Consider the following 19753-nt stretch of genomic DNA (forward strand, 5'->3'; position numbering starts at 1 on the left):
AGAGAGAACAGGGAGATTTAGTCACTACACTACAGACAGAGAGAACAGGGAGAGTTGGTCACTACACTACAGACAGAGAGAACAGGGAGAGTTGGTCACTACACTACAGACAGAGAGAACAGGGAGAGTTGGTCACTACACTACAGACAGAGAGAACAGGGAGATTTAGTCACTACACTACAGACAGAGAGAACAGGGAGATTTAGTCACTACACTACAGACAGAGAGAACAGGGAGAGTTGGTCACTACACTACAGACAGAGAGAACAGGGAGATTTAGTCACTACACTACAGACAGAGAGAACAGGGAGAGTTGGTCACTACACTACAGACAGAGAGAACAGGGAGAGTTGGTCACTACACTACAGACAGAGAGAACAGGGAGATTTAGTCACTACACTACAGACAGAGAGAACAGGGAGATTTAGTCACTACACTACAGACAGAGAGAACAGGGAGAGTTGGTCACTACACTACAGACAGAGAGAACAGGGAGATTTAGTCACTACACTACAGACAGAGAGAACAGGGAGAGTTGGTCACTACACTACAGACAGAGAGAACAGGGAGAGTTGGTCACTACACTACAGACAGAGAGAACAGGGAGAGTTGGTCACTACACTACAGACAGAGAGAACAGGGAGAGTTGGTCACTACACTACAGACAGAGAGAACAGGGAGAGTTGGTCACTACACTACAGACAGAGAGAACAGGGAGAGTTGGTCACTACACTACAGACAGAGAGAACAGGGAGAGTTGGTCACTACACTACAGACAGAGAGAACAGGGAGAGTTGGTCACTACACTACAGACAGAGAGAACAGGGAGAGTTGGTCACTACACTACAGACAGAGAGAACAGGGAGATTTAGTCACTACACTACAGACAGAGAGAACAGGGAGAGTTGGTCACTACACTACAGACAGAGAGAACAGGGAGATTTAGTCACTACACTACAGACAGAGAGAACAGGGAGAGTTGGTCACTACACTACAGACAGAGAGAACAGGGAGAGTTGGTCACTACACTACAGACAGAGAGAACAGGGAGAGTTGGTCACTACACTACAGACAGAGAGAACAGGGAGAGTTGGTCACTACACAACAGACAGAGAGAACAGGGAGAGTTGGTCACTACACTACAGACAGAGAGAACAGGGAGATTTAGTCACTACACTACAGACAGAGAGAACAGGGAGAGTTGGTCACTACACTACAGACAGAGAGAACAGGGAGATTTAGTCACTACACTACAGACAGAGAGAACAGGGAGATTTAGTCACTACACTACAGACAGAGAGAACAGGAGATTTAGTCACTACACTACAGACAGAGAGAATTAGTCACTACACTACAGACAGAGAGAACAGGGAGATTTAGTCACTACACTACAGACAGAGAGAACAGGGAGAGTTGGTCACTACACTACAGACAGAGAGAACAGGGAGATTTAGTCACTACACTACAGACAGAGAGAACAGGGAGATTTAGTCACTACACTACAGACAGAGAGAACAGGGAGATTTAGTCACTACACTACAGACAGAGAGAACAGGGAGATTTAGTCACTACACTACAGACAGAGAGAACAGGGAGATTTAGTCACTACACTACAGACAGAGAGAACAGGGAGATTTAGTCACTACACTACAGACAGAGAGAACAGGGAGATTTAGTCACTACACTACAGACAGAGAGAACAGGGAGATTTAGTCACTACACTACAGACAGAGAGAACAGGGAGAGTTGGTCACTACACTACAGACAGAGAGAACAGGGAGATTTAGTCACTACACTACAGACAGAGAGAACAGGGAGATTTAGTCACTACACTACAGACAGAGAGAACAGGGAGATTTAGTCACTACACTACAGACAGAGAGAACAGGGAGATTTAGTCACTACACTACAGACAGAGAGAACAGGGAGATTTAGTCACTACACTACAGACAGAGAGAACAGGGAGATTTAGTCACTACACTACAGACAGAGAGAACAGGGAGATTTAGTCACTACACTACAGACAGAGAGAACAGGGAGATTTAGTCACTACACTACAGACAGAGAGAACAGGGAGAGTTGGTCACTACACTACAGACAGAGAGAACAGGGAGATTTAGTCACTACACTACAGACAGAGAGAACAGGGAGATTTAGTCACTACACTACAGACAGAGAGAACAGGGAGATTTAGTCACTACACTACAGACAGAGAGAACAGGGAGATTTAGTCACTACACTACAGACAGAGAGAACAGGGAGATTTAGTCACTACACTACAGACAGAGAGAACAGGGAGATTTAGTCACTACACTACAGACAGAGAGAACAGGGAGATTTAGTCACTACACTACAGACAGAGAGAACAGGGAGATTTAGTCACTACACTACAGACAGAGAGAACAGGGAGATTTAGTCACTACACTACAGACAGAGAGAACAGGGAGATTTAGTCACTACACTACAGACAGAGAGAACAGGGAGATTTAGTCACTACACTACAGACAGAGAGAACAGGGAGATTTAGTCACTACACTACAGACAGAGAGAACAGGGAGAGTTGGTCACTACACTACAGACAGAGAGAACAGGGAGATTTAGTCACTACACTACAGACAGAGAGAACAGGGAGATTTAGTCACTACACTACAGACAGAGAGAACAGGGAGAGTTGGTCACTACACTACAGACAGAGAGAACAGGGAGATTTAGTCACTACACTACAGACAGAGAGAACAGGGAGAGTTGGTCACTACACTACAGACAGAGAGAACAGGGAGATTTAGTCACTACACTACAGACAGAGAGAACAGGGAGAGTTGGTCACTACACTACAGACAGAGAGAACAGGGAGATTTAGTCACTACACAACAGACAGAGAGAACAGGGAGAGTTGGTCACTACACTACAGACAGAGAGAACAGGGAGAGTTGGTCACTACACTACAGACAGAGAGAACAGGGAGAGTTGGTCACTACACTACAGACAGGGAGAACAGGGAGAGTTGGTCACTACACTACAGACAGAGAGAACAGGGAGATTTGGTCACTACACAACAGACAGAGAGAACAGGGAGAGTTGGTCACTACACTACAGACAGAGAGAACAGGGAGAGTTGGTCACTACACTACAGACAGAGAGAACAGGGAGAGTTGGTCACTACACTACAGACAGAGAGAACAGGGAGAGTTGGTCACTACACTACAGACAGAGAGAACAGGGAGAGTTGGTCACTACACTACAGACAGAGAGAACAGGGAGAGTTGGTCACTACACTACAGACAGAGAGAACAGGGAGAGTTGGTCACTACACTACAGACAGAGAGAACAGGGAGAGTTGGTCACTACACTACAGACAGAGAGAACAGGGAGAGTTGGTCACTACACTACAGACAGAGAGAACAGGGAGAGTTGGTCACTACACAACAGACAGAGAGAACAGGGAGAGTTGGTCACTACACTACAGACAGAGAGAACAGGGAGAGTTGGTCACTACACTACAGACAGAGAGAACAGGGAGAGTTGGTCACTACACTACAGACAGAGAGAACAGGGAGATTTGGTCACTACACTACAGACAGAGAGAACAGGGAGAGTTGGTCACTACACTACAGACAGAGAGAACAGGGAGAGTTGGTCACTACACTACAGACAGAGAGAACAGGGAGATTTAGTCACTACACTACAGACAGAGAGAACAGGGAGAGTTGGTCACTACACTACAGACAGAGAGAACAGAGAGATTTGGTCACTACACTACAGACAGAGAGAACAGGGAGAGTTGGTCACTACACTACAGACAGAGAGAACAGGGAGATTTAGTCACTACACTACAGACAGAGAGAACAGGGAGAGTTGGTCACTACACTACAGACAGAGAGAACAGGGAGATTTAGTCACTACACTACAGACAGAGAGAACAGGGAGATTTAGTCACTACACAACAGACAGAGAGAACAGGGAGAGTTGGTCACTACACTACAGACAGAGAGAACAGGGAGATTTAGTCACTACACTACAGACAGAGAGAACAGGGAGATTTAGTCACTACACAACAGACAGAGAGAACAGGGAGAGTTGGTCACTACACAACAGACAGAGAGAACAGAGAGAGTTGGTCACTACACTACAGACAGAGAGAACAGGGAGAGTTGGTCACTACACTACAGACAGAGAGAACAGGGAGAGTTGGTCACTACACTACAGACAGAGAGAACAGGGAGAGTTGGTCACTACACTACAGACAGAGAGAACAGAGAGAGTTGGTCACTACACTACAGACAGAGAGAACAGAGAGAGTTGGTCACTACACTACAGACAGAGAGAACAGAGAGAGTTGGTCACTACACTACAGACAGAGAGAACAGAGAGAGTTGGTCACTACACTACAGACAGAGAGAACAGAGAGAGTTGGTCACTACACTACAGACAGAGAGAACAGGGAGAGTTGGTCACTACACTACAGACAGAGAGAACAGAGAGAGTTGGTCACTACACTACAGACAGAGAGAACAGGGAGAGTTGGTCACTACACTACAGACAGAGAGAACAGGGAGAGTTGGTCACTACACTACAGACAGAGAGAACAGGGAGATTTAGTCACTACACTACAGACAGAGAGAACAGAGAGAGTTGGTCACTACACTACAGACAGAGAGAACAGGGAGAGTTGGTCACTACACTACAGACAGAGAGAACAGGGAGAGTTGGTCACTACACTACAGACAGAGAGAACAGGGAGAGTTGGTCACTACACTACAGACAGAGAGAACAGAGAGAGTTGGTCACTACACTACAGACAGAGAGAACAGGGAGAGTTGGTCACTACACTACAGACAGAGAGAACAGAGAGAGTTGGTCACTACACTACAGACAGAGAGAACAGGGAGAGTTGGTCACTACACTACAGACAGAGAGAACAGAGAGAGTTGGTCACTACACTACAGACAGAGAGAACAGAGAGAGTTGGTCACTACACTACAGACAGAGAGAACAGAGAGAGTTGGTCACTACACTACAGACAGAGAGAACAGAGAGAGTTGGTCACTACACTACAGACAGAGAGAACAGAGAGAGTTGGTCACTACACTACAGACAGAGAGAACAGAGAGAGTTGGTCACTACACTACAGACAGAGAGAACAGGGAGATTTAGTCACTACACAACAGACAGAGAGAACAGGGAGAGTTGGTCACTACACTACAGACAGAGAGAACAGAGAGAGTTGGTCACTACACTACAGACAGAGAGAACAGGGAGATTTAGTCACTACACAACAGACAGAGAGAACAGGGAGAGTTGGTCACTACACAACAGACAGAGAGAACAGGGAGAGTTGGTCACTACACTACAGACAGAGAGAACAGGGAGAGTTGGTCACTACACTACAGACAGAGAGAACAGGGAGAGTTGGTCACTACACAACAGACAGAGAGAACAGGGAGATTTAGTCACTACACTACAGACAGAGAGAACAGGGAGAGTTGGTCACTACACAACAGACAGAGAGAACAGGGAGATTTAGTCACTACACTACAGACAGAGAGAACAGGGAGAGTTGGTCACTACACTACAGACAGAGAGAACAGGGAGATTTAGTCACTACACTACAGACAGAGAGAACAGGGAGAGTTGGTCACTACACTACAGACAGAGAGAACAGGGAGAGTTGGTCACTACACTACAGACAGAGAGAACAGGGAGAGTTGGTCACTACACTACAGACAGAGAGAACAGAGAGAGTTGGTCACTACACTACAGACAGAGAGAACAGGGAGATTTAGTCACTACACTACAGACAGAGAGAACAGGGAGAGTTGGTCACTACACTACAGACAGAGAGAACAGGGAGAGTTGGTCACTACACTACAGACAGAGAGAACAGAGAGAGTTGGTCACTACACTACAGACAGAGAGAACAGGGAGAGTTGGTCACTACACTACAGACAGAGAGAACAGGGAGATTTAGTCACTACACTACAGACAGAGAGAACAGGGAGAGTTGGTCACTACACTACAGACAGAGAGAACAGGGAGATTTAGTCACTACACTACAGACAGAGAGAACAGGGAGATTTAGTCACTACACTACAGACAGAGAGAACAGGGAGATTTAGTCACTACACTACAGACAGAGAGAATTAGTCACTACACTACAGACAGAGAGAACAGGGAGATTTAGTCACTACACTACAGACAGAGAGAACAGGGAGAGTTGGTCACTACACTACAGACAGAGAGAACAGGAGATTTAGTCACTACACTACAGACAGAGAGAACAGGGAGATTTAGTCACTACACTACAGACAGAGAGAACAGGGAGATTTAGTCACTACACTACAGACAGAGAGAACAGGGAGATTTAGTCACTACACTACAGACAGAGAGAACAGGGAGATTTAGTCACTACACTACAGACAGAGAGAACAGGGAGATTTAGTCACTACACTACAGACAGAGAGAACAGGGAGATTTAGTCACTACACTACAGACAGAGAAACAGGGAGATTTAGTCACTACACTACAGACAGAGAGAACAGGGAGATTTAGTCACTACACTACAGACAGAGAGAACAGGGAGATTTAGTCACTACACTACAGACAGAGAGAACAGGGAGATTTAGTCACTACACTACAGACAGAGAGAACAGGGAGATTTAGTCACTACACTACAGACAGAGAGAACAGGGAGATTTAGTCACTACACTACAGACAGAGAGAACAGGGAGATTTAGTCACTACACTACAGACAGAGAGAACAGGGAGATTTAGTCACTACACTACAGACAGAGAGAACAGGAGATTTAGTCACTACACTACAGACAGAGAGAACAGGGAGATTTAGTCACTACACTACAGACAGAGAGAACAGGGAGATTTAGTCACTACACTACAGACAGAGAGAACAGGGAGAGTTGGTCACTACACTACAGACAGAGAGAACAGGGAGATTTAGTCACTACACTACAGACAGAGAGAACAGGGAGATTTAGTCACTACACTACAGACAGAGAGAACAGGGAGATTTAGTCACTACACTACAGACAGAGAGAACAGGGAGATTTAGTCACTACACTACAGACAGAGAGAACAGGGAGATTTAGTCACTACACTACAGACAGAGAGAACAGGGAGATTTAGTCACTACACTACAGACAGAGAGAACAGGGAGATTTAGTCACTACACTACAGACAGAGAGAACAGGGAGATTTAGTCACTACACTACAGACAGAGAGAACAGGGAGATTTAGTCACTACACTACAGACAGAGAGAACAGGGAGAGTTGGTCACTACACTACAGACAGAGAGAACAGGGAGATTTAGTCACTACACTACAGACAGAGAGAACAGGGAGATTTAGTCACTACACTACAGACAGAGAGAACAGGGAGAGTTGGTCACTACACTACAGACAGAGAGAACAGGGAGAGTTGGTCACTACACTACAGACAGAGAGAACAGGGAGATTTAGTCACTACACTACAGACAGAGAGAACAGGGAGATTTAGTCACTACACTACAGACAGAGAGAACAGGGAGAGTTGGTCACTACACTACAGACAGAGAGAACAGGGAGAGTTGGTCACTACACTACAGACAGAGAGAACAGGGAGAGTTGGTCACTACACTACAGACAGAGAGAACAGGGAGATTTAGTCACTACACTACAGACAGAGAGAACAGGGAGAGTTGGTCACTACACTACAGACAGAGAGAACAGGGAGATTTAGTCACTACACTACAGACAGAGAGAACAGGGAGAGTTGGTCACTACACTACAGACAGAGAGAACAGGGAGAGTTGGTCACTACACTACAGACAGAGAGAACAGGGAGATTTAGTCACTACACTACAGACAGAGAGAACAGGGAGAGTTGGTCACTACACTACAGACAGAGAGAACAGGGAGAGTTGGTCACTACACTACAGACAGAGAGAACAGGGAGAGTTGGTCACTACACTACAGACAGAGAGAACAGGGAGATTTAGTCACTACACTACAGACAGAGAGAACAGGGAGAGTTGGTCACTACACTACAGACAGAGAGAACAGGGAGAGTTGGTCACTACACTACAGACAGAGAGAACAGGGAGAGTTGGTCACTACACTACAGACAGAGAGAACAGGGAGATTTGGTCACTACACTACAGACAGAGAGAACAGAGAGAGTTGGTCACTACACTACAGACAGAGAGAACAGGGAGAGTTGGTCACTACACTACAGACAGAGAGAACAGGGAGAGTTGGTCACTACACTACAGACAGAGAGAACAGGGAGAGTTGGTCACTACACTACAGACAGAGAGAACAGGGAGAGTTGGTCACTACACTACAGACAGAGAGAACAGGGAGAGTTGGTCACTACACTACAGACAGAGAGAACAGGGAGATTTAGTCACTACACTACAGACAGAGAGAACAGGGAGAGTTGGTCACTACACTACAGACAGAGAGAACAGGGAGATTTAGTCACTACACTACAGACAGAGAGAACAGGGAGAGTTGGTCACTACACTACAGACAGAGAGAACAGGGAGAGTTGGTCACTACACTACAGACAGAGAGAACAGGGAGATTTGGTCACTACACTACAGACAGAGAGAACAGGGAGAGTTGGTCACTACACTACAGACAGAGAGAACAGGGAGATTTAGTCACTACACTACAGACAGAGAGAACAGGGAGATTTAGTCACTACACTACAGACAGAGAGAACAGGGAGATTTAGTCACTACACTACAGACAGAGAGAATTAGTCACTACACTACAGACAGAGAGAACAGGGAGATTTAGTCACTACACTACAGACAGAGAGAACAGGGAGATTTAGTCACTACACTACAGACAGAGAGAATTAGTCACTACACTACAGACAGAGAGAACAGGGAGATTTAGTCACTACACTACAGACAGAGAGAACAGGGAGAGTTGGTCACTACACTACAGACAGAGAGAACAGGGAGATTTAGTCACTACACTACAGACAGAGAGAACAGGAGATTTAGTCACTACACTACAGACAGAGAGAACAGGGAGATTTAGTCACTACACTACAGACAGAGAGAATTAGTCACTACACTACAGACAGAGAGAACAGGGAGATTTAGTCACTACACTACAGACAGAGAGAACAGGGAGATTTAGTCACTACACTACAGACAGAGAGAATTAGTCACTACACTACAGACAGAGAGAACAGGGAGATTTAGTCACTACACTACAGACAGAGAGAACAGGGAGAGTTGGTCACTACACTACAGACAGAGAGAACAGGGAGATTTAGTCACTACACTACAGACAGAGAGAACAGGGAGATTTAGTCACTACACTACAGACAGAGAGAACAGGGAGATTTAGTCACTACACTACAGACAGAGAGAACAGGGAGATTTAGTCACTACACTACAGACAGAGAGAACAGGGAGATTTAGTCACTACACTACAGACAGAGAGAACAGGGAGATTTAGTCACTACACTACAGACAGAGAGAACAGGGAGATTTAGTCACTACACTACAGACAGAGAGAACAGGGAGATTTAGTCACTACACTACAGACAGAGAGAACAGGGAGATTTAGTCACTACACTACAGACAGAGAGAACAGGGAGAGTTGGTCACTACACTACAGACAGAGAGAACAGGGAGATTTAGTCACTACACTACAGACAGAGAGAACAGGGAGATTTAGTCACTACACTACAGACAGAGAGAACAGGGAGATTTAGTCACTACACTACAGACAGAGAGAACAGGGAGATTTAGTCACTACACTACAGACAGAGAGAACAGGGAGATTTAGTCACTACACTACAGACAGAGAGAACAGGGAGATTTAGTCACTACACTACAGACAGAGAGAACAGGGAGATTTAGTCACTACACTACAGACAGAGAGAACAGGGAGATTTAGTCACTACACTACAGACAGAGAGAACAGGGAGAGTTGGTCACTACACTACAGACAGAGAGAACAGGGAGATTTAGTCACTACACTACAGACAGAGAGAACAGGGAGATTTAGTCACTACACTACAGACAGAGAGAACAGGGAGATTTAGTCACTACACTACAGACAGAGAGAACAGGGAGATTTAGTCACTACACTACAGACAGAGAGAACAGGGAGATTTAGTCACTACACTACAGACAGAGAGAACAGGGAGATTTAGTCACTACACTACAGACAGAGAGAACAGGGAGATTTAGTCACTACACTACAGACAGAGAGAACAGGAGATTTAGTCACTACACTACAGACAGAGAGAACAGGGAGATTTAGTCACTACACTACAGACAGAGAGAACAGGGAGATTTAGTCACTACACTACAGACAGAGAGAACAGGGAGATTTAGTCACTACACTACAGACAGAGAGAACAGGGAGATTTAGTCACTACACTACAGACAGAGAGAACAGGGAGAGTTGGTCACTACACTACAGACAGAGAGAACAGGGAGATTTAGTCACTACACTACAGACAGAGAGAACAGGGAGATTTAGTCACTACACTACAGACAGAGAGAACAGGGAGAGTTGGTCACTACACTACAGACAGAGAGAACAGGGAGAGTTGGTCACTACACTACAGACAGAGAGAACAGAGAGAGTTGGTCACTACACTACAGACAGAGAGAACAGAGAGAGTTGGTCACTACACTACAGACAGAGAGAACAGGGAGATTTAGTCACTACACTACAGACAGAGAGAACAGAGAGAGTTGGTCACTACACTACAGACAGAGAGAACAGGGAGATTTAGTCACTACACTACAGACAGAGAGAACAGGGAGATTTAGTCACTACACTACAGACAGAGAGAACAGGGAGATTTAGTCACTACACTACAGACAGAGAGAACAGGGAGAGTTGGTCACTACACTACAGACAGAGAGAACAGGGAGAGTTGGTCACTACACAACAGACAGAGAGAACAGGGAGAGTTGGTCACTACACTACAGACAGAGAGAACAGGGAGATTTAGTCACTACACAACAGACAGAGAGAACAGAGAGAGTTGGTCACTACACTACAGACAGAGAGAACAGGGACAGTTGGTCACTACACTACAGACAGAGAGAACAGGGAGAGTTGGTCACTACACTACAGACAGAGAGAACAGGGAGAGTTGGTCACTACACTACAGACAGAGAGAACAGGGAGATTTAGTCACTACACTACAGACAGAGAGAACAGGGAGAGTTGGTCACTACACTACAGACAGAGAGAACAGGGAGATTTAGTCACTACACTACAGACAGAGAGAACAGGGAGAGTTGGTCACTACACTACAGACAGAGAGAACAGGGAGAGTTGGTCACTACACTACAGACAGAGAGAACAGGGAGATTTAGTCACTACACTACAGACAGAGAGAACAGGGAGATTTAGTCACTACACTACAGACAGAGAGAACAGGGAGAGTTGGTCACTACACTACAGACAGAGAGAACAGGGAGAGTTGGTCACTACACTACAGACAGAGAGAACAGGGAGAGTTGGTCACTACACTACAGACAGAGAGAACAGGGAGAGTTGGTCACTACACTACAGACAGAGAGAACAGGGAGAGTTGGTCACTACACTACAGACAGAGAGAACAGGGAGAGTTGGTCACTACACTACAGACAGAGAGAACAGGGAGATTTAGTCACTACACTACAGACAGAGAGAACAGGGAGAGTTGGTCACTACACTACAGACAGAGAGAACAGGGAGAGTTGGTCACTACACTACAGACAGAGAGAACAGGGAGATTTAGTCACTACACTACAGACAGAGAGAACAGGGAGAGTTGGTCACTACACTACAGACAGAGAGAACAGGGAGAGTTGGTCACTACACTACAGACAGAGAGAACAGGGAGAGTTGGTCACTACACTACAGACAGAGAGAACAGGGAGATTTAGTCACTACACTACAGACAGAGAGAACAGGGAGAGTTGGTCACTACACTACAGACAGAGAGAACAGGGAGATTTAGTCACTACACTACAGACAGAGAGAACAGGGAGATTTAGTCACTACACAACAGACAGAGAGAACAGGGAGAGTTGGTCACTACACTACAGACAGAGAGAACAGGGAGATTTAGTCACTACACTACAGACAGAGAGAACAGGGAGATTTAGTCACTACACAACAGACAGAGAGAACAGGGAGAGTTGGTCACTACACAACAGACAGAGAGAACAGAGAGAGTTGGTCACTACACTACAGACAGAGAGAACAGGGAGAGTTGGTCACTACACAACAGACAGAGAGAACAGGGAGAGTTGGTCACTACACTACAGACAGAGAGAACAGGGAGATTTAGTCACTACACTACAGACAGAGAGAACAGGGAGAGTTGGTCACTACACTACAGACAGAGAGAGAACAGGGAGATTTAGTCACTACACTACAGACAGAGAGAACAGGGAGAGTTGGTCACTACACTACAGACAGAGAGAACAGAGAGAGTTGGTCACTACACTACAGACAGAGAGAACAGGGAGAGTTGGTCACTACACTACAGACAGAGAGAACAGGGAGAGTTGGTCACTACACTACAGACAGAGAGAACAGAGAGAGTTGGTCACTACACTACAGACAGAGAGAACAGAGAGAGTTGGTCACTACACTACAGACAGAGAGAACAGAGAGAGTTGGTCACTACACTACAGACAGAGAGAACAGAGAGAGTTGGTCACTACACTACAGACAGAGAGAACAGGGAGAGTTGGTCACTACACTACAGACAGAGAGAACAGAGAGAGTTGGTCACTACACTACAGACAGAGAGAACAGGGAGATTTAGTCACTACACTACAGACAGAGAGAACAGAGAGAGTTGGTCACTACACTACAGACAGAGAGAACAGGGAGAGTTGGTCACTACACTACAGACAGAGAGAACAGGGAGATTTAGTCACTACACTACAGACAGAGAGAACAGAGAGAGTTGGTCACTACACTACAGACAGAGAGAACAGGGAGAGTTGGTCACTACACAACAGACAGAGAGAACAGGGAGATTTAGTCACTACACTACAGACAGAGAGAACAGGGAGAGTTGGTCACTACACTACAGACAGAGAGAACAGGGAGAGTTGGTCACTACACTACAGACAGAGAGAACAGGGAGAGTTGGTCACTACACTACAGACAGAGAGAACAGGGAGAGTTAGTCACTACACTACAGACAGAGAGAACAGAGAGAGTTGGTCACTACACTACAGACAGAGAGAACAGGGAGAGTTGGTCACTACACTACAGACAGAGAGAACAGAGAGAGTTGGTCACTACACTACAGACAGAGAGAACAGAGAGAGTTGGTCACTACACTACAGACAGAGAGAACAGGGAGAGTTGGTCACTACACTACAGACAGAGAGAACAGGGAGAGTTGGTCACTACACTACAGACAGAGAGAACAGAGAGAGTTGGTCACTACACTACAGACAGAGAGAACAGGGAGAGTTGGTCACTACACTACAGACAGAGAGAACAGGGAGAGTTGGTCACTACACTACAGACAGAGAGAACAGAGAGAGTTGGTCACTACACTACAGACAGAGAGAACAGAGAGAGTTGGTCACTACACTACAGACAGAGAGAACAGAGAGAGTTGGTCACTACACTACAGACAGAGAGAACAGGGAGATTTAGTCACTACACAACAGACAGAGAGAACAGGGAGAGTTGGTCACTACACTACAGACAGAGAGAACAGAGAGAGTTGGTCACTACACTACAGACAGAGAGAACAGGGAGAGTTGGTCACTACACTACAGACAGAGAGAACAGGGAGAGTTGGTCACTACACTACAGACAGAGAGAACAGGGAGATTTAGTCACTACACTACAGACAGAGAGAACAGGGAGATTTAGTCACTACACTACAGACAGAGAGAACAGGGAGAGTTGGTCACTACACAACAGACAGAGAGAACAGGGAGATTTAGTCACTACACTACAGACAGAGAGAACAGGGAGAGTTGGTCACTACACAACAGACAGAGAGAACAGGGAGATTTAGTCACTACACTACAGACAGAGAGAACAGAGAGAGTTGGTCACTACACTACAGACAGAGAGAACAGGGAGATTTAGTCACTACACTACAGACAGAGAGAACAGGGAGAGTTGGTCACTACACTACAGACAGAGAGAACAGGGAGAGTTGGTCACTACACTACAGACAGAGAGAACAGGGAGAGTTGGTCACTACACTACAGACAGAGAGAACAGGGAGAGTTGGTCACTACACTACAGACAGAGAGAACAGGGAGATTTAGTCACTACACTACAGACAGAGAGAACAGAGAGAGTTGGTCACTACACTACAGACAGAGAGAACAGAGAGATTTAGTCACTACACTACAGACAGAGAGAACAGGGAGAGTTGGTCACTACACTACAGACAGAGAGAACAGGGAGAGTTGGTCACTACACTACAGACAGAGAGAACAGGGAGATTTAGTCACTACACTACAGACAGAGAGAACAGGGAGAGTTGGTCACTACACTACAGACAGAGAGAACAGGGAGAGTTGGTCACTACACTACAGACAGAGAGAACAGGGAGAGTTGGTCACTACACTACAGACAGAGAGAACAGGGAGATTTAGTCACTACACTACAGACAGAGAGAACAGAGAGAGTTGGTCACTACACAACAGACAGAGAGAACAGGGAGAGTTGGTCACTACACTACAGACAGAGAGAACAGGGAGATTTAGTCACTACACTACAGACAGAGAGAACAGGGAGAGTTGGTCACTACACTACAGACAGAGAGAACAGGGAGATTTAGTCACTACACTACAGACAGAGAGAACAGGGAGAGTTGGTCACTACACTACAGACAGAGAGAACAGGGAGAGTTGGTCACTACACTACAGACAGAGAGAACAGGGAGAGTTGGTCACTACACTACAGACAGAGAGAACAGGGAGAGTTGGTCACTACACTACAGACAGAGAGAACAGGGAGATTTAGTCACTACACTACAGACAGAGAGAACAGGGAGAGTTGGTCACTACACTACAGACAGAGAGAACAGGGAGATTTAGTCACTACACTACAGACAGAGAGAACAGGGAGAGTTGGTCACTACACTACAGACAGAGAGAACAGGGAGAGTTGGTCACTACACTACAGACAGAGAGAACAGGGAGATTTAGTCACTACACTACAGACAGAGAGAACAGGGAGAGTTGGTCACTACACTACAGACAGAGAGAACAGGGAGAGTTGGTCACTACACTACAGACAGAGAGAACAGGGAGAGTTGGTCACTACACTACAGACAGAGAGAACAGGGAGAGTTGGTCACTACACTACAGACAGAGAGAACAGGGAGAGTTGGTCACTACACTACAGACAGAGAGAACAGGGAGAGTTGGTCACTACACTACAGACAGAGAGAACAGAGAGAGTTGGTCACTACACAACAGACAGAGAGAACAGAGAGAGTTGGTCACTACACTACAGACAGAGAGAACAGGGAGATTTAGTCACTACACTACAGACAGAGAGAACAGAGAGAGTTGGTCACTACACTACAGACAGAGAGAACAGGGAGATTTAGTCACTACACAACAGACAGAGAGAACAGGGAGAGTTGGTCACTACACTACAGACAGAGAGAACAGGGAGAGTTGGTCACTACACTACAAACAGAGAGAACAGGGAGAATTAGTCACTACACTACAGACAGAGAGAACAGAGAGAGTTGGTCACTACACTACAGACAGAGAGAACAGGGAGAGTTGGTCACTACACTACAGACAGAGAGAACAGAGAGAGTTGGTCACTACACAACAGACAGAGAGAACAGAGAGAGTTGGTCACTACACTACAGACAGAGAGAACAGGGAGAGTTGGTCACTACACTACAGACAGAGAGAACAGGGAGAGTTGGTCACTACACTACAGACAGAGAGAACAGGGAGAGTTGGTCACTACACTACAGACAGAGAGAACAGAGAGAGTTGGTCACTACACTACAGACAGAGAGAACAGAGAGAGTTGGTCACTACACAACAGACAGAGAGAACAGAGAGAGTTGGTCACTACACTACAGACAGAGAGAACAGGGAGAGTTGGTCACTACACTACAGACAGAGAGAACAGGGAGAGTTGGTCACTACACTACAGACAGAGAGAACAGAGAGAGTTGGTCACTACACAACAGACAGAGAGAACAGGGAGAGTTGGTCACTACACTACAGACAGAGAGAACAGGGAGAGTTGGTCACTACACTACAGACAGAGAGAACAGGGAGAGTTGGTCACTACACTACAGACAGAGAGAACAGAGAGAGTTGGTCACTACACTACAGACAGAGAGAACAGAGAGAGTTGGTCACTACACTACAGACAGAGAGAACAGAGAGAGTTGGTCACTACACTACAGACAGAGAGAACAGGGAGAGTTGGTCACTACACAACAGACAGAGAGAACAGGGAGAGTTGGTCACTACACTACAGACAGAGAGAACAGGGAGAGTTGGTCACTACACTACAGACAGAGAGAACAGAGAGAGTTGGTCACTACACTACAGACAGAGAGAACAGAGAGAGTTGGTCACTACACTACAGACAGAGAGAACAGGGAGAGTTGGTCACTACACTACAGACAGAGAGAACAGGGAGATTTAGTCACTACACAACAGACAGAGAGAACAGGGAGAATTAGTCACTACACTACAGACAGAGAGAACAGGGAGAGTTGGTCACTACACTACAGACAGAGAGAACAGGGAGATTTAGTCACTACACTACAGACAGAGAGAACAGGGAGAGTTGGTCACTACACTACAGACAGAGAGAACAGAGAGAGTTGGTCACTACACTACAGACAGAGAGAACAGGAGATTTAGTCACTACACAACAGACAGAGAGAACAGGGAGATTTAGTCACTACACAACAGACAGAGAGAACAGGGAGATTTAGTCACTACACTACAGACAGAGAGAACAGAGAGAGTTGGTCACTACACTACAGACAGAGAGAACAGGGAGAGTTGGTCACTACACTACAGACAGAGAGAACAGGGAGATTTGGTCACTACACTACAGACAGAGAGAACAGAGAGAGTTGGTCACTACACTACAGACAGAGAGAACAGGGAGAGTTGGTCACTACACTACAGACAGAGAGAACAGGGAGAGTTGGTCACTACACTACAGACAGAGAGAACAGGGAGAGTTGGTCACTACACTACAGACAGAGATAATTAGTCACTCCACTACAGAGAACAGGGAGAGTTAAGAACATTCAAATATATATATAAATTTCTCTCCATAATAACTTGAGAAAATCAAATCAATTTAAAGATGGACTCCACAATAGGGGAAACAGCACCAACGTCCGCCCCTGTCATTGTTTTGTTGACCAAGCGGAGGTGAGGAGCGTCGTGTCATGTGCAGTACATATTCTGACAGTAATATATTATATAATAGTTAATAATGAAAGTGAATGAAAAGGTTTCTTACCACGTGGTGGCAGCTGAAGGCCTTCATGACGGAGGCCTCGTTGAGGAACTCTATCCTCTCTCTCAGACTGGCCGACTCGTTGACCGTCTTCACTGCCACACGCGTGTCCGGCTCGCCCTTCACGATGTCCTTGGCGACGCCCTCGTAGACCATGCCAAACGAACCCTGACCCAGCTCCTTGAGTATGTTGATCTGTTCCCTCGCCACCTCCCAGTCATCCGGTATGTATACTACACCACACAAAGGGAACAAAGTTCTCCTATTAGTTCACTACTTAACGTACTTAATACCTAATGTACTTAATACCTAATGTACTTAATACCTAATGTACTTAATACCTAATGTACTTAATACCTAATGTACTTAATACCTAATGTACTTAATACCTAATGTACTTAATACCTAATGTACTTTATACCTAATGTACTTTATACCTAATGTACTTTATACCTAATGTACTTTATACCTAATGTACTTTATACCTAATGTACTTTATACCTAATGTACTTTATACCTAATGTACTTTATACCTAATGTACTTTATACCTAATGTACTTGATGTATTACACTGTCTGTTTGTTTTATAGCACATACACCACCTCACAGGAAAACAAACCCCGCTGGAACGGTTTGAGGTGGGGTTCGTGGTTGTCCTTACCGTCGCTAGCGCTCAGGTACTCCGGGTTGGACGAGGCGATCAAAGGTCCAGTGGGTCCCTCAATTTGTCTGATACACACAGTCAAAATTAGAGTCAAAGATATCCTTGCATATTTGTTTATTTGTCTTGCCAAGCCATCATCGTAAATAATTACCTGCCTGGTAAAAATAAAAAGGCAAAAATAAATAAAATGATACCAAAAAAAAAAAGAAAATCTAAATCAATCAAGTCTTACTTTTTCTTATAGACCATGAAGACTCCGCCTCCCACGAAGAGAAGCAGGATGAAGCAGATGACTGGGCCAATGATAATGTTCAGTGAAACAATGTCCTCTGCAACAAACACAGCAGCCATTGGTCAGTCACGGTCATGGCAACATGATCTGTTTAAATGTGTCCAGAGTATGCTGCGCTCCCCCAGAGCCTGTTGTTTTGTGTATGTGTGTGGGGGGGGGGGTGATGTTCTTTTATTGTCATGTTTTTCTGACGCGTGTGAAAAAAATAAAAAAGTGCAATAAATATATCGCAAAAAAATATATATATAATTTCAGACAAAGTAAGTACATTGGCCCAGGTGGGCAGGACTTACTGTCGGGCATGAAGAAATAGGTGGGTTTAGTCCAGGAGCCATTTCCTGCCAGCGAGGTGGCACGGATCTTCACAGTGTAGTTCCCAGGATGCACCACACGAAGCCTGCAGCCTCCGATCTGGGCGTAGGTCTTCCTGGACACGCAGTGATGCAGCTCCTGGAACACAGATAAATACTCGGTTATAGAGGGTGTGACTGTGAGTATCAGGGTTTATAATAGACGAGGCGTCGCTGGCCGTAACAACAAAGTCTGTGAATCAAAGCTTTCAATCTAGCATACTAACACTCAATCTAGTCAATATATTATCTTACATACAACAACAAAATAAGAAGCATATGTGATTACCTTTCACAATTAAATATTTGTCCAGATTTCTTTAAGCCACTGACTGTGTCAGTAAAAAGTGCAAAGCATTGTCATTGCAGAGGAATCAAAGCTCTTAATTCCTTGGTTACTGAGACATCTATTTGTTTACACGAGGGGAGGGGGTGCGGTTCCTGTTTCAATCGCCATGGTAACAGATCTACTACAGGCTCCCTGGGTAAGACAGCGCAGTAGTGAATACCAATGAGTGATGAGTCCACACATTCACCACAGCAAACCACACACACACACACTACAGGGGGTGACAATCAGAACTATAGACAAGTCATAGATTTTCTTTCATAATTGCTGTGGCTGTTTTTCAGCATAATGCACAATACCATGATTATGAGCCCTGACAATATGTTTGAGAAACAACTAGCCAGTATCAAATTCAGACTGTAGCAACCAGGTATGCACCTAATAAACTAATCCTGGCCCAAATAATAGTCCCCCAAATAACCCCAGTCACTGCCCTTTCCTAGCCAAACACCTACAAATGACTACTCCGTCAACTCAAGTCAACAAACATCCAAAACAAGAAAGAGCAAGGGGGAAATGGATTGATAGAAACAGTTATTTGATTCTAGTATTACTCCTGACCACAGGGTCACCTATCTATCCTCCAGTATTTGATTCTAGTATTGGTACTGACC

General features: G+C 45.3%; 1 protein-coding gene across 1 annotated transcript in view; it reads right to left on the bottom strand.

Annotated features, from left to right (window-relative positions):
• The window catches only part of LOC118377063 (insulin receptor-like), a 101392-nt gene that overhangs the window by 18898 nt on the left and 62741 nt on the right, over positions 1–19753 (bottom strand). Inside the window, exons 12-15 of the mRNA XM_052524580.1 lie at positions 18734–18890; positions 18381–18477; positions 18146–18213; positions 17488–17717 (exon numbers count right to left, since the gene is read on the bottom strand). Of these exons, the coding sequence (XP_052380540.1) occupies positions 17488–17717; positions 18146–18213; positions 18381–18477; positions 18734–18890 (552 nt within the window). The remainder of the gene's footprint in view (positions 1–17487; positions 17718–18145; positions 18214–18380; positions 18478–18733; positions 18891–19753) is intronic.

Source organism: Oncorhynchus keta, chromosome 1 (genome assembly GCF_023373465.1).
Source record: "Oncorhynchus keta strain PuntledgeMale-10-30-2019 chromosome 1, Oket_V2, whole genome shotgun sequence".
In the NCBI taxonomy this organism is placed as follows: Eukaryota; Metazoa; Chordata; class Actinopteri; order Salmoniformes; family Salmonidae; genus Oncorhynchus; species Oncorhynchus keta.